This window comes from Ctenopharyngodon idella, chromosome 23 (genome assembly GCF_019924925.1).
Source record: "Ctenopharyngodon idella isolate HZGC_01 chromosome 23, HZGC01, whole genome shotgun sequence".
Classification (NCBI taxonomy): domain Eukaryota; kingdom Metazoa; phylum Chordata; class Actinopteri; order Cypriniformes; family Xenocyprididae; genus Ctenopharyngodon; species Ctenopharyngodon idella.
This window is the reverse complement of record NC_067242.1, coordinates 7,274,180-7,291,533: the sequence shown is the minus strand read 5'-3', so window position 1 is coordinate 7,291,533 and position 17,354 is coordinate 7,274,180. Positions and strand designations below refer to the sequence as shown.

The window sequence follows — 17,354 nt, the reverse complement described above, 5'->3', positions numbered from 1 at the left end:
AGTGTTTCTGTCACTCGTTTTAGATCCGATGTTGCTATACAGAAAATAAATGACAACTTCAACATTCTGTTCCTGGGCGTATTCTGCACCACTCATCAGTGCACTTGCTCTTCGTCTGAAGTGATTGACATCATATAGGCTATGCAAACTACTTAATAATGTTAACTAATAGCCAAATAGATATTTATTAAATATTTAAGTAAATGTGCATGGCAGTTCACACAGACTTTGAATGTCGCTTTTGTGGATAAAAAAAGATTTACATAAAACACAACTGACAGCAACAGTTTATACATTTAACTCTTCATATTTTACAGTCGTTATTTTGATTTATCACATTTGCAATATGTCATAGGATGCACAAGTTGTATCTTTGCCTTTTTTCAAATTTTCAAACACTTTTTTGCTAAAAATAAAATGTTTGTTCAGGCTTAAAACTCCTTGAACTTCATTAGAATTCATTAAAATTCCAGTAGAGACAATCAATGGGAAAATGTTTTATTTACTTTCAAAGGATAAAATGTTTTTGCATAAAAAAAAGTTTATATTTTGTCTCTTTTGACAATAGCAAAATGTATGACTAAATACTAAATAAGACATTATTATCAGCAGTGTTGGGGTAACGCATTACAAGTAATGCAAGTTATGTAATCAGATTACTTTTTCGAGTAACTAATAAAGTAATGCATTATTTTTCTATTTACAACAGTTACTTTTTCAAATAAGTAATGCAAGTTACTTTGTTTTCCCATTTATTGGCCGACACCTCTCCTGTACTTATGTTGAGAGAAATCGAGAGTGTATTTTTGGTGTTAAAGGGCCTTTACATTTGCCAAAAATATAACTTTTTTTGTTGTAATAAAAAGAAACAAACAAAAAAAGAAACAAACAAACAAACAGCCCAGCCCAGATAAGAAAGAATAACATAAAAGTAATGCAAAAGTAACGTAATGCATTACTTTCCATAAAAAGTAACTAAGTAACGCAATTAGGCCATGTGTCCACCTTTGGTTAGCATACTTTTCCAGTTGTTTTCAATGGGAGTGCCGCGTTTTTAAAATGCCAGGAGGGTAACGAGGCGCTGAGAGTCTATTTCACACTCAAACGCTGAGTGTTTTTTTACCAGTCACCTCAAGTTGAAGAATGTTAAACTTTAGACAAACGCTGCGCTCATCACTGTCACTCTTCACCAAGCCGTCCAATCACAGTGGAGGAGGGGCGGGACAATTACAACACCCACCAACCACCATATTCTGCTTTTACAATGTAAACAGATGACAACAACAAGCATATTAACGGAAAAAAATAATTTAAAACAAGAGTAAGAGCAAATACTTTACATTGTATCAAAATTTTTATATAGAAACAGTACAAAAACAAACTATCTGTGAAATGAGATACTAGTAACACTTCCACGGATATTCAGTATCATAGCAAGCAAGCATCTCGACTGAAAAAAGCGCTGCGCTGCCGAAGCGCTCTCAAGTGCCCACAGCTGGGCGTTTTTAGCAAAGCGTCTAGCGTTTTCAGCTGGCTAAAAATGCTTTGGTGGACACACGGCTTAAGTTCATTTCTTTAGGGAATAACGCAATAATTTAATTCATTACTTTCAAAAGTAACTTTCCCCAACGATGATTATTAGTAGCTTATTTAACATTTAATTCAGAATTCTGAATTTAAAATCTGGGGGGGGGGAAATAGAATCTAAAAGTAGCTCTTCTATATTATGAGGCATTAATGAAATTATCGCAATTACAAAATGACAACTTTCAGATTCTACTCATTGTATTAAATTAATATTGTCTCTTGCAGAATATTAAAGAACTACTAAAAAAAGCACATCAGGTGACACTGGTTATAATAAAACGACATATCAAACAGAACAAATGCACATTTTCGTAAAATTCTTAGTTTCCTTACTCTATAGCTGTAATCATGAATTAAACAAAGACATTCGTTTTTACACATTACGCTAATTCTAACATGGAACAAAGTCAATAAAGCATACATTTAGAGACACTTTTGATCCTAATCAACTGCAAAATGATGCTGAGATGAATTTCACGTAAATACGTTAGATGCACGACTGCAACAGACGCACGGATGTGTGCGAGAAACACCAATCAGGCTGATTCTTTCACATCGCCATCAATCAAACAAAACTCCACTGACAATTGGAATGTTTTACGACAAATGCGCAAAGAGTGGGCGACGTCTCTCTTTCTTTTAGAATAGTTGTTTCTAACAGACGGAAAGGGGACAGAGGGACTCCTCCACGAGGGTTATATGTGGCTGCGAGAAGGAGAGTCGGAAATTTGATTCTTGGCACCAGACAGACTGCAGTCCGACCAGCCAAAATTTGGAGGGGGAGTGTGTGTGACAGTAAGCAACAGGAGGGGGGCAGCGAGGACAGTATTACCGATTAGTGTGTGTGTGTTACTAGGGTCAACAGAACCCCTCTCTCTCTCTCTTGTGTACTTCAGGCCTAGTGGAGCCAGTCTAACCCTTCGACCTCTCACACACACAATGGGGAATCAAAGCTAATCAGTTGATTCCCTCCCCGTTTGAAAGACACGCAGACAGGTTTGCATGTCACCACAGAGATCTTCAGCAAGCAAACGCTCTTCGCCAATCAGAAGTCAATGAGTCACAAGAACATGTCCAGCTCACATTTCACTTTAAAAGTCAAGAAATTAGTATATTATGTATAGTTTGCATTGTGCCTTCATTTCAATGACAATTAAACACATTTTTCTACCAAATATTCTCATTACTATAATGCATTTGGATGTTTTACTTTTTTTTCCAGCTTTTTCTCAATAGTGATTCTCATAATAGATTCACACTACAGGTGAATAGGGTGAACATAATATGACTAATACATAAATGCAGGGTTAAAAACAACCCAAGTTGGGCTGAAAATGGACAAACCCAGTGATTGGGTTGTTTTAACCCAGTGGTTGGGTTAAATGTTTGCCCAATGTGCTGGGCAGTTTTATTAAACTCAACTATTGTTTAAAAATGACTGTATTTCTTGCTTAAAATGAACCCAAAATATGTTGGAAATTAACATTTATTAATATTAATAAATGTTCATTTATGAAACATAAGTTTAATGAATAATAATTAAACAAACATTTATTAAATTGCTTAATAATAAAAGTTCACCTTTTGATTATTATTGTTGCCTCTAGTAATTCTGATTTTTAATTTCCAACATATTTTGGGTTCATTTTAAGCCAGCCATATAGTCATTTTTAAACAATAGTTGGGTTAAATAAAACTACCCAGCATGTTGGGCAAACATTTAACCCAACCGCTGGGTTTGTCCATTTTCAACCCAACTTGGGTTGTTTTTAACCCAGCATTTTTTACAGTGTAGATATCAACAAACTTCCCCTAGTTGATTAATTACACATTGTTTTGTATTACACGGTTTCTGAAATGTTATGTTTAAATATGCAAATGATACATTAATCTAATTAAATATGCAGTAATTTGCATACATTTTCAGAGCGGAAATCTGAACATTCTGGAAAAAAATCTTTTTGAGAAAACAACCTTTTAAAGATATGCATTGTAATTGAAATCTACACATGCAAACAGATAAAACGTAATAAAATAAACATTTAAATGTGTATTTTGGATGTTTTCCCTCACTCAAAAAACTGAACTTTCACTGTTGTTAGTTTCACTCAAACCATCCTTGTTCACATTACTTAAAAACACATGTAACTACATGAACTCAATTAAATTGAGTTTGTTCAACGAGTTATGCATTTTTTTAGAGCAAACAGTTAATTTAATAAGGTAAATTAAGTCATTAAATGTGTTCACTTTGCATAATAAACTTTTATATATTTACAATAACATTATCAAGTAAACTGCACATAAATATTATGTAACAGTGACAAATTGAAATAATTTGTATTTACTCAAAGATATTTTGTCAGCTTTACTTGAATTTCTTTTATTCATAAAACTAAATTGTTATTTGTACAAATTACTCAATATCATTATGTGGAGCCACTTGACACTGCTTTTTTAAGTAAATCCAACAATTCATTTTTTTTTTTTTTTTTTTGAGAAAAAAAATTACTTTTTTGGATTACTGCAATAAAATAAATAAAATGTCAGATCTCAAACCATCTTAATGATCCAAAACAGGTTACATTTTCATTATGTGAAATATAATTTAGATTTTTTCAGTGAAATGTGTTTAGTAACCCATGCGTGCACAAGTCGCTTCGACAGCATTAGAACGGGAGCGAGTTTGTTTAACGCAGTAAAGCCGCGCAGTCTTTTCCCATCACGCGTACGTCTGCATGATTCTGCCGTGGCCGTTTGCGTTATAATCCAGTCAGATTAAGAGATTAAACGCAGGAGTATTTGTGTGCATGCGCCGGTATGCGGGTGTGTTGTCGCAGTAGTAGTCGCTCCCCTGTGAGAGTGTTTGCTGTGTCGAGTTCAACTGCCCGCCACCTGTTCGCCCCCCACCCCAGGGGGCAAATCTCTCTAATTCTGATGAGCAGAGACAGAAGACCGTCGCCATGGGGATGTTCCGCAGGGGGACGAGACGCGCATGTGAGCACGGGATCAATCAATGTATGAATGCGTGTGCGCGGATGTGTCTTTGTGCAACGGCCCCGTACGTGTGTGTGTGACGTTAGGCCAGTCTAAGAGGCTCTGGCGACAGACAGCTCGGCGTGCAGGAGGTGACAGGGAGTCTGCGTGAGTCTCTGAGCGGTCCCAAAAACAGGGGGGCCCAGCCCTCATCGTGCCCAGCCAGGGTGGCTACATCCTGGGGACACGCCACCCCGAGACTCCCCGGAGTTATATGCGTCTCTGGAGCCCGGCGTCCAATTTGCCATATGCCACGACCCAGATGCGGCCACCGATAGGCACCTCTTCTCATGCACAAAGAAAAGCACATAAACTTAAAAAGAAAGCAAAAAGACACTATTTAAATACCGTATTATGGCACCGTTCTGTATATAAAGCTGGATATATATTATATACAACAGTCTGCTTGACTTTTTAACTTTATCGTAAAATGTAACTATATTATCGCCCAGCTCTTTATATAAAGTTGGATATGTTTAACTTTAATAACATACGTATTTTAAATTATATTTCTAATTGTATATTATCGCACAGATCTAATCTGCTAAATGCGAGTATAAGGCAAGAAGATATCAGGATATTATAAACATTAACCTGGTGATGATTTTCTGTGAAGCTGCTTTGAAACAATTATGAAAAGCGCTATTCAAATAAGTTTAACTTGACTTGACATGCTTTCTTGATGTATCATGAAAAATTGTGTTGCCAAATGAGTAATTCTGGTCAAAGTTTGGACATTTTTCCTTCAACAGTACAAAAAAATGCCAGACAGATTCTTGTGCCTTATGTGCATGTTTATCATCTCCCAAGAAAAGCTCATCTTTTCTGTATGAATATTGGAAGTGACTCAGATTTGTGAGTTTTGGACATGCAAAAGCCGTGACAGATGAGGAGGGTGGAGAGCAGAGAGACAGTCATAACTGGAGTCATGATGTCTGTGGAGATGAGCAGAGGAAAAACCTTGGGAAACCAGCAGTGGTTAGAGCCAACATGGCTTCCTTGCAATCTTGTGAGTTTAAATGACTTGTTCAACCTCTCTCAAACTACTTTTTAGCTGTTTAAAGGCCAATTCGACAGATGCACGCCAACGCCGACAGTACAGCAGATTACAGTACTTCACTTCTCAGACATTCCAAGACTGAGATGGCCGATTCAACATGTTTGCTGATCCGACAAAACCTGCTGAAGTGTCTGTTGCCATCTTTCACTGCAGTGTGAATTGGCCTTAAAATGACATTATTTATAGCATAGACTGAGGCTTATTTGCTGTGATGTAAATGTTGGAGTAAAAGCATTTGTGGTACCAGTCCACGCTGAGAGAGCGCCTCCTGTAGGCTGGAGGTCTGGACGTTAGACTCCTGTCCTCCTTGCAGTGTTTGTCCTTCAAAGAGAGTCGCTGAGTCAACTTCACAATCCCAGACTCAGTCCTGCCAAACACAAACACACAGAAATAGCATGATTAGTGCAGTCAATTCTCTGATTTACCAAACGTTCCCCTAAAAACACACAAACACGCTGCCAGAGATTAGTTCAGAATATTTTCCATCACAATGTTCCATCATGTTTCATGTGTATGTATAAATATTTGATCTTCACCTACAAACAAATAATATATTTAACCACTCAATAAAAAATCCTTTTGCCCAAAACTAAAAGGATGAAACTCATGAAAATAAAATTATATATAAATAATAATATAATTTATATAATAATTATGAATAACAATAATAAAATGTATTATTATTATTATTATCATTATTAATTATTATTATTAAAACATGGAAGATAATAATAATTATAAAATAAATGATACTAAAATAAATAATATTAAAAACAATCAAACAAATAAATATTCTAATTCGTTTTACATTTTCATAAATTTTAGTTTTTACATTTTTTTCAATTTTTATTCCCAGATTTTAAATAAGGATGAAACTCATAAAAAAATTAAATATATATAATAATTTAATTAATGTAATAATTATGTAGAACAATAGAATTTATTATTATTATTATGATTTTATTATTATTGTTAATTATTATTCTGACAGTTATTATTATTATTATAATGACAATGAAAATTATTATTATTATCATTATTATTAAAACATGGAAGATAATAATAATAAGATAAGATAATAAAATAAATAAATTATACAAAAATAAATCAAATTAAAAACAATCAAACAAATACATCTTCTAATTTATTGCTTTACATTTTCATAAAATTTTGTTTTCACATTTTTTTTTTATTCCCAGATTTTAAATAAAAGGATGAAACTCATGAAAATAAAATTATATATAAATAATATAATTCATATAATAATTATGTATGACAATAATAAAATTTATTATTATTACTATATTATTATTGTTGTTTATTATTATTCTGACTGTTATGATTATTATAATGACAATGATTATTATTATTATTATTATTATTAAAACATGGAATATCAAAATTAAAAACAATCAAACAAATAAATCTCTAATTCATTGTTTTACATTTTCATAAAATTTAGTTTTTACATGTTTTCAATTTTTATTCCCACATTTTAAATAAAATATGGATAATAATGAATTGAATTAAACAAAAAAAAAAATATTTTTGTTGTTTTACATCTTCCTAAAATGTTGTTTATTTCCATGTTTTCATTTTTAATTCCCAGATTTGCAATTGGGTTTTAGACATGTGGACCAAATTTTTATTTATTTAATTTGTAATGTGAATTTATAAGGAAAATGCTATTAATATCACAGTGAAAAAAAAATTAAATGGTCCAAAAAAACGGGCTTCATTTTATTTTTGCAAAATATAACCTCATATTTTTCCTCTTTTAAACATGACCCGGAAATGTTCTCCACAAGATTCCCCTGTAAAACTTTATGCAAGAAGGATTGTGTGTGTTGAATATCGCGTCTCATTAGCAACAGTGTCGTCATAACAGCAGCAGTCTCCCGGGCGGCAGCGGACACTATATGCAGATCTGACAGCGCTGTAAATGCGTGAATGAACGATCTTGCAATCGCTTAATGACAAACAAGTCAACAAGTGTGACTGAAGAATGTTTAAACAGAGAAGGACAAGGTCAGCGAGCAAACGGCAGTGCCAGCGGGTCCAAAACACTCATGACATGGAGAGGTGACCGCATCCGTATTTCTAGAGGGAATGTTCCTAGATAGAAGCCGTTTGGGAATAAGACAGGAAGGAGGACTGCGGGATGAATCTGATTCCAGCGGCAGCTGTTCTGGACGACACTACGCTCGGTCGGGGTCCCACGTGCTGATGTAATGCCATTAGAAGATTTCTTACAGTAGGAAGGCCTGAGTGATGACATCACCTCCTTCAAGAGCACACACACGCCGTGCGGACGCAGTGTAAAAATAAATACCAAACATAAACACAGCACAAGTCAACGCTTAATTCGTATGTACTTTTAGACATGATTGAGAGAGGGAGAGAGATCCGTTTCAAATCCTAGTGAGCAGCGCAAAGCATTCTGGGATTGCCTTCTTTGAATGCTGTAACAGAATTTGGCTAATTGAACGCTAAAAAAAAATATTTAGGCCTAACTTTAAGATTTATGTATTTGAATTGCATACAGCTTTAACATAGATGTGCATCACATTAAGTTCATTAGTTTATGTTAAAACTGTGTAATCCAAATGGATGGAAATTTTACATGCACTTCAAATCTCTGAAATATTTTTGGTGAAGGCAGTACCATCTCTATGATCAGTAAAATGCTGTCTAGGTAGGCAGCTCTCTAGGTTTGGGAACAGAGCAGGAGAGAGACGAGCGTCTGCCTCCGTTGTTTGATGTCGATCGGCGCTCAGACTGCAGCCAGCGCACAGATCCAACGCTCCGGCTCAGGCTGCTCATTAGACAAGCATATAAATACCAAACACACACAGTATTAAACAGCAGTGCCAGCGGAGACATAAATTGGTTAGTTAAGACAAAAATAAAAGCTCTCCATACCGCACATCAAATGTGTCATGCCGTGTTATTCCACTTAAAGGCTCTGACCCTCTCACACTCATACACACACACACACACACACACACACTTTAGTACTGGAGTTGTGTATTAAATTTTAAAAAACAAAAATCACCATTAAAGTGACTCGATGTCAAATCGTGTGTGAATTTGAACACCACCACAGGAAGGAGAAGTGGCATTTGGAATGACAAGAAGAGGAATTTACTCAATTCACAAATCAAAGAAATTCAATATTCTGGGAAATGAAGTGTTCTTTCACCCCAATCCCAAAAACGTTCATTTATTAAATATGATGAAATATATAAGCTAAATAAGGTGGCATTTCAAACATCATTCATGTAAACTATCCTTTATTCCGTCCGTCCATCCATCTCTCCATCCATCCATCTGTCCGTCCTTCCATCCATCCTTTCATCCATCCATCCATCTATCCATGCATCCGTCCATCTATCCTTCAGTCTATCCATCCATCCATTCATCCATCCATCTATCTATCCGTCTGTCCATCCATCCTTCCATCCATCCATCCATCCGTCCATCCGTTCGTCCGTCAATCCATCTATCCATCCGTCCTTCCATCCATCCATCCTCTGTCCGTCTGTCTGTCTATCCATCCATTCGTCTATCTATCCATCCGTCCATCCATCCATTTATCCGTCCGTCCATTCATCTGTCTGTCCTTCCATCCATCCGTCCGTCCGTCCATCCTTCCATCATCCATCCATCCATCCATCCGTCCTTCCATCCATCCATCCATCCATCCATCCTCCGTCCGTCTGTCTATCTGTCTATCTATCATCCATTCGTCTATCTATCCATACGTCCGTCCATCCATCTGTCCGTCCTTCCATCCATCCGTCCATCAGTCCGTCCTTTCATCCATCCATCCATCCATCCGTCCGTCCATCCGTCCGTCCGTCCGTCCGTCTGTCCGTCCGTCCATCCATCCGTCCATCTGTTCGTCCGTCCGTCCATCCATCCATCCGTCCATCTGTTCGTCCGTCCGTCCGTCCATCCATCCATCCATCCATCCTTCCATCATCCATCCATCCTCCGTCCATCTATCTATCTATCTATCTATCTATCTATCTATCTATCTATCTATCCATCTATCTATCCATCTATCCGTCCATCTGTAAGGCCTATAAACCTTCAAAGCTTCTTTAAAAACTTTATTCAAAACTGCAAGTCTGTCAAATCAACATTAAAAAGTTTGTCTTGATAAATTTTGCTTGAGTAGTTGAAAATTACAGACACATACATTTAACCTCAATCAACCTTCTTAATCTTGTTTGCTATCAAATTTAAGAACTGAATTGGAATTAAACAATTCGGTTCCAAATATGCACAACTTTGTAAATGACTATGATATATGACTTTTGATCAACCAATGGCCTGTGTAGTTGTAAAGACATTTCAGAAGCTAAAAAGTTGTTATATTTTGATGGACAATTATGTACTTTTTTTTTTCTTTAAAATAATGTGCACTGATGAATCAGTCACAATAACAGCATATATTATGAAAGTACTCAATTTTGACATCATCACACGTATATCAACACCTAATACAGCTATAAACACACAGTCTAGTACACGCAAAGCTGATTCATGTTCCCAGAATTCCAAAATAAAAAGCGGTTTCCCTAGAGGGCCACCTACTCGCCCTGTCTCTCTCCGCCTGTCTCTCTTTCTCTCTCTCTCTCTCTCTCTCTCTCTCTCTCTCTCTGTGGTCATTGACGGAATGCCGTAATGGACCAAAAGCGGCTCCCATCTTGTTGTTCCCTCCAGAATCCCACAATTCCACAGGGCGTCAAGATTCCAATCAGAGTGGAGACGGCCATCATGGTGATTATTTATGCTGGAGCGGATCATGAGCATGTGAACGTGTCATACATTTATAGAAACAAACCGCACACACACACGGGAACACACAAGAGAGTGTGTTTGTGAGGAAGTGGTTTCCGCTGTGTCATCTCCGTACCTTCATCCAGACCGGCGGCCAAACGTGTGTATATGCCTGTGTGTGAGTGAACGAGAAAAGACGATGCCACACACACACACACACACACACACGAGATGCCAGGCGTGTGTTCTTAGCGATGTTTTCGCGGGAAAGTTCCTCTGGCGGGGCTTTATTGAGGTGTGTGTGTGTGTGTCTCTGGCACAGCACTGTTGGGGAACCGTCAGACTTTTCATGGCCAAACCACATCAAACACGCAAACCACAACGCCAGCCCCTCCACACACACACGGCTGAGTCAACCTTTACACATACACACATTAACCACAAAACCAAACACTGAAACATGCACACTTATTAAAGTTATTAGACTGTCTATGTGAAAAATGCTTATGTGGGTCAGAGAGAGAGAGAGAGAGAGAGAGAGAGAGAGAGAGAGAGAGAGACACACACACATACGGACACTGCTGCCATATATCATTCATGCTAATTCATTTGATTTTCTCCCTCTAGTTCTGCAACCCACAATAACTAGTCTCACAACTTAAAGTTTATGTCATTTGTTCACATTGGTTACTAGACGTTCAGACGCAAGACCACAAATGGTTACAGCACATGCATTTTAGTTCTCACTAATTCTACACCTAGTCTCGCGGTAACCGCTAACAGTTCGTTCGCTGATTGCGTTCACTCACTGCACTCAAAAACAATGTGATTGGCTGAGTTTAACTTCTGGATGTAAGGCCACACAGTTTCATATTTTGTCTGCCTGACAAGACAGTTTGCCAAAGTTTTGCCTGAAGCACTAAACTATATTACTAGCAAGTAAACTATATTTTCAATTGTAAATTATGTTTGTATTTGGATGAAGTCTGCACAAATTTCAAGCCAAAAAATTACCTTTTATATTGACCTTTTATATTCAATTCGTTTTGAGACGAGTTGAGTTACATGTAGTTTGGGATCACTATGTTTTTTTGTTTTTTTCATTCAGCAAGGACGCATTAAATTGATCAAAACTGACATTAAATATATTTATAATGTTACAAAAAATTTATATTCAGGGTTCCTACACATTTTACATTTCAAAATTCCATACTTTTCCATACTCAAATTTCCAGACCCCCTTTCAAACGATTTCTGCCATTGGTAAGCCTCGGTCTCCTTTTCTATCTTTTCTCTGCTTCATGTTTGCAGTCCGGGTCCTGCAGTCTTTCAGTGATTTTTAAATTAGTGTTTGATTGTTGTAATAAAGTTTTGTATTTAGTATTCACGTCTAGGACCTTCTCTTCTTAAAAGCACGCACCTGTGTGACTTTTGTTGGGGATTAATCTACAAGTACTAATATATTCCCTGTTTAACAGGGTGGCATAGTGACTTAGTTTGTTTCTCACTCAAGTCTATGGGAAAGTAGCCCATTTTCGATTCTAGTGAGAATCTTGTAACACACACACACTCACCCCGAAAAAAAAAAAAACTCTTCGGATCTAAACGATTCAAATAAATGACGTATTTTTATTCAAAACGGCTAATTTCACCAAAAAGTGACTAGTTTGCAGGTATGATAAATTAGAAAACTGAATAGAGCCAATAGTCTTGAAACACAAATATTTTTCCATACTCTGATTTCTTTTTTCCATACTTTTCCAGACCTGGAAATTACTCAAATCAAATTCCATACTTTTCCAAACTGCGTAGGAACCCTGTATATTCCAAATAAATGTACTTTTTTAACTTTCTATTCATCAAAGAATCCTGAAAACAAAAATATATCACGGTATCTACAAAAATATGAAGCAGCTCAACATTGATAATAATCAGAAATGTTTCTTGAGCAGCAAATCAGCATATTAGAATGATTTCTGAAGGATCATGTGACACTGAAGACTGGAGTAATGATGCTGAAAATTCAGCTTTGATCACAGGAATAAATTACATTTTACCATATATTCACGTAGAAAACAGCTATTTTAAATTGTAATAATATTTCACAATTTTTCCTGTATTTTTGGTCAAATTAATGCAGGCTTGGTCAGCAGAAGAGACTTCTTTCAAAACATCAGGTGTATTTAATTGCTGTCAGTGTGAATTTAGATTTAGCGAAATCCATTTTGTTTTTCTTGTTTTACACAGCAAGAACACTTCCTGTCTGCTTAGGACACGTTATTAGAGCCGTTTACCTGCGACCAGAACACACACAACCAAATAATGACCTTCACAACATACCAATTAGGAAAAATGAAACCAACACTACATCTGTTATCACTGATCCAGGGTGAGAAATCTTACAAAGCAGCTTTATTAAACCTTCCCAGAGAGGAAAAACAAGACTTCATCTCATCCTCGTCCTTTGATCAGATCTGATCAGCGGTTCAGTTCTCATTAGTCAGCCATTAGTGACAGATTTAGGAAATCTGCCATTTTCGATCCAGTAACCAAGGTAACATGATTTTCTTGTTGATAGGAAGGCTCTCCTACGCCACATTGTGAGACAGTTTCTTGATTCACAGACTCAGAAAGACACAGGTCCTCAATAATAAGATGTTCCTGAGTCAGTTTAACATGTTAGGAGCACTAAAACATTAAAGAGCCAATGAAGACTCATAATGTTGAGATGCAACTGCAACGATTCGTAACCTACAGTAAACTTACACGATTACGCAAGCAATTTACTGCGTTAACATATCCAGAACACTATAGACCTACAGTACTATCATAACACTTGTCCATACTGTAGTAAACTGATCGCTAATGCATTCATTTCTGTCATGGGATGTTTCGTTTTCATTGACTTGTGAAGCCTCATCTTCACTCAATCATTAAAGGAACACTCCACTTTTTTAGAAAATAGGCTCATTTTCCAACTCCCCTAGAGTTAAACAGTTGAGTTTTACCGTTTTCGAATCCATTCAGCTGATCTCTGGGTCTGGCGGTACCACTTTTAGCATAGCTTAGCATAGTTCATTGAATCTGATTAGACCGTTAGCATCTCGCTCAAAAATGACCAAAGAGTTTCGATATTTTTCCTATTTAAAACTTGACTCTTCTGTAGTTACATCGTGTACTAAGACTGACAGAAAATGAAAAGTTGCGATTTTCTAGACCGATATGACTAGGAACTATAGCAGCAAACCACTTGACAACACACCACGACCAGAGAAAGACTGCATACATGTATAAACATATCTGCTAATTACTCTAAGTACATTTTTTAGGAGTTACTTGCATGGATATTATAATGTCTTTTTATTTAATTAAAGCTAATTAAAATGACTATGACCCTAATATAAAACATATGCTTTTTTAAAATTGAAACAAACACACAAAAATTACATGAATTTTTCACAGTATGACCCCCCAAAAAAGTTATGTCTGATTTAGCTAATTTCTGGTGACAATTTTGTCCCCAAATTAAACACACACACACACACACACACACACACACACACACACACACACACAGACTAAAGTAGTAATCACAGTCAGGTTGGCATTATAAATGCTAACTCTAGATTACAGTTAGTCTAAAACTAGATGATGTCTCTGTTCTGTGGGTCACTAGGACCAATTAAGGTCAAACAGTTTCCCAGTGACTGGACTGATTCATTATGAAGTTATTTTAAGCACTCGTTTAACCCTGACTTCACCAGAATGAGAACAGATGAGTCTTACCTTCTCTGCCGCGTTCCCTTCCTGTCGATGGAGCCCAGACTCTGAAACACACACAAACAACCAATTTACAGAGATACTCATCTCAAAGCATAATTATTACAGATTATTACACTTAGAATTCTTGATTCTGATTGGTTAATCGCAACATTCTGTGGTCAAATGTTTTGTATAATGACACCAAACTGACGCTGACCCACCAATTTCCTACACATCTGTGCTAGTTTCATGTCTCATGTATCGCTCCACACACTTTCATCTCACATAATCCATTTCAACTATTCCTGCCAATTTATTTATTGATTTGATAAGTAGTCGTGACATATACAGTTAGATGGTCTCCGGCACCCTGCCAGGGGTTTATTACATGCAATAATGTATGGATACATTAAGCCTTAATTATTCAATACATTTTACAATATTGGATGGATGGATGGATGGATATGGCAACTTATCTATTCTCAAATCATCTAAGATAGATAGATAGATAGATAGATTTGGCAACTTTATTCTCAAATCATCTAAGAAAATCCATGGATGGAGAGATGGATGGATGGATGGATGGATGGATGGATAGAAAAATAGATATTGCAACTTATCTATGCTCAAATAATCTAAGAAAATCCATGGATTGATGGATGCATTTGACAACTTTATCTATTCTCAAATCATCTAAGTGGATGGATGGATAGAAAAATAGATATTGCAATTTATCTATTCTCAAATAATCTAAGAAAATCCATGGATAGATGGATGGATTGATAGATGGGTGGGTGGGTGGATGGATGGATGGATGGATAGATGGATGGATTTGGCAACTTTATCCATTCTCAAATCATCTAAGTGGATGGATGGATAGATAGATAGATAGATAGATAGATAGATAGATAGATAGATAGATAGATAGATAGATAGATAGATAGATAGATAGATAGATATGGCAACTTTATTCTCAAATCATATGGATGGATGGATAGATAGAGAGACAGATAGATTTGGCAACTTTATCTATTCTCAAATCATCTAAGAAAATCCATGGATGGACGGATAGATGGATGGAACGACGGATGGATGGATGGATGGATGGATGGATGGATGGATGAATGAATGGAACGACGGATGGATGGATGGGCAACTTTATCTATTCTCAAATCATATGGATGGATGGATGGATAGATAGATAGAGAGACAGATAGATAGAGAGACAGGCAACTTTATCTATTCTCAAATCATCTCAGAAAATCCATGGATGGACGGATGGATGGATGGATGGATGGATGAATGGAACGACGGATGGATGGGCAACTTTATCTATTCTCAAATCATCTAAGAAAATCCATGAAAAAGTGTTTGAATAAGACCATAAAGCAATGAGGAAAAAATGAAGACAATTATCAAACCAAAAACACAGACAACCAAACGCTGCAGATCTACGCCATCAATATTGTGAAGAACTTAAAACAGTATAAAAATACACTCAGACAAAAGAGAGAACAGCACATGCAAAATCAGCTCCAACAGACAGACAGATGTGGTGACATTTGAAACGGTGTGTGTGGTTGTTTCAAAGGTAACAGCTGGAGACCGGACGATCACCGCTGTGATTCTGACCTTTACCTGTGAGAGTCGCAGAGACAAAAACACAACGAATTATAACATCTAAAGTATGATTTTAAACCTTCGATTGCACAAACTTGTTTAAACACCTGTAAACCGCTGGTGCTGATGCATTTCTTCCACTCACACTGTGTTTCCACCTGTTTCTCCAGAGCGTGAGCTCGATCACAGTGACGTTAATTGTGAATGAAATCACAGAACATCATCTTCAATGTAATTTGACACCTCAGCGCCCTCAAACCAGAGAAATCAGACATTCATCAGAGCAAATGAGTGCTGTGATAAAAGGGTAACCATGAAATTATAACTTCTCACTGAGAACATCACTCGACACAGCATCGTGTGTGATTAGTGTGAGACAGGTAATCTAAAGTCATTAAACAAAACTACTAAACACACACACACACACACTTCAGACATTCCAGTGCTCACATACCTGTGCAGTTCCAGTTTCACCTGTCGCACTCGCTTTCTCTTCCTTCATTTGAGGCTCTTCAGGTACAGAGCAACTAAAACACACACGCCGGTGTCTATCTCTCTCTCTCTCTCTCTGCTGGAGGTGTTCTAGTTTTTTTTTTTTTTTTATCACAGCCCGTTTCTTTGCTACTGCTGACTTGGTGTACTTTAATTGTGGTTGCCAGGCGATAAGCTTCACTAACTGTGCAGTAAACAGAGAGAAAGAAACAGAGAGAGAGTGAAAGAGAGAGAGGGGGTGTTCTAAACGCTGCTGAATACTAATTGCTGCCACAATAAAAGTTAAACTAAAGGCCAGTGGAACGTCACACTTAGTGTTTGATAGAAAGTTGCACCATATAATTGTGGAGCAAAATTGCATAGTGTCACATTTCACATCATTTTTACTCATTAGTGAGCAGGTGCTGTTAGATTCTAGTCTTTAATGATTCACAAGCTAGTTTTCTTTTCCATTTGAAATGAGCTAAAACTTCACTTCACTTCCTGCATGTAATATTTATTTCTATTTGGCATTTCATTAATGTAGAGGCACAGACGAGCAGGTATGAAATATTCATTCATTCACATCGGCTCCTGATTCACTCGTTTATCCGTTTATGTGATGCTGTTTCTCTTTTGTTCCACTGATTTAGTTAAAGCACATCATTAACAGCTCAGCTGAGCTGCTTTTGTTTGGTTTATTGTGAGTGTAAATACATTTGATAAAGTATCTGACTACACTACAAACAACAAAAAATATAAAATTAAAATATATCATTTTATAAAGTAATTAAAATATTATGTATATACACACTCACACACACACACATATTTTATATATATATATATATATATATATATATACACACACACACATTATATTTTAATTATTTTATAAAATAATATATTTCAATTTTGTTTTATTTTAATATTATTGTTTTGTAAATTAAAATATTATTTTGTAAAATAATTAAATTATAAAATAATATATTTTAATATTTTTTATTTTAAATTAAAATTTATTATTTTG

At 36.2% G+C, this 17,354-nt stretch overlaps 1 protein-coding gene across 6 annotated transcripts in view; it reads right to left on the bottom strand.

Moving 5' to 3' along the window:
• The window catches only part of LOC127506037 (ankyrin repeat and fibronectin type-III domain-containing protein 1), an 81,340-nt gene that overhangs the window by 22,519 nt on the left and 41,467 nt on the right, over positions 1 to 17,354 (bottom strand). For 5 of the 6 annotated variants that reach the window (XM_051882144.1, XM_051882145.1, XM_051882142.1 and 2 more), the window contains 2 exons: positions 14,258 to 14,298; positions 5,928 to 6,050 (listed from right to left, as the gene is read on the bottom strand). In XM_051882144.1, coding sequence (XP_051738104.1) covers positions 5,928 to 6,050; positions 14,258 to 14,298 — 164 coding nt within the window. Of the gene's footprint in view, positions 1 to 5,927; positions 6,051 to 14,257; positions 14,299 to 16,307; positions 16,796 to 17,354 lie in introns of those variants that run through there. The other variant, XM_051882146.1, reaches the window with a different exon arrangement.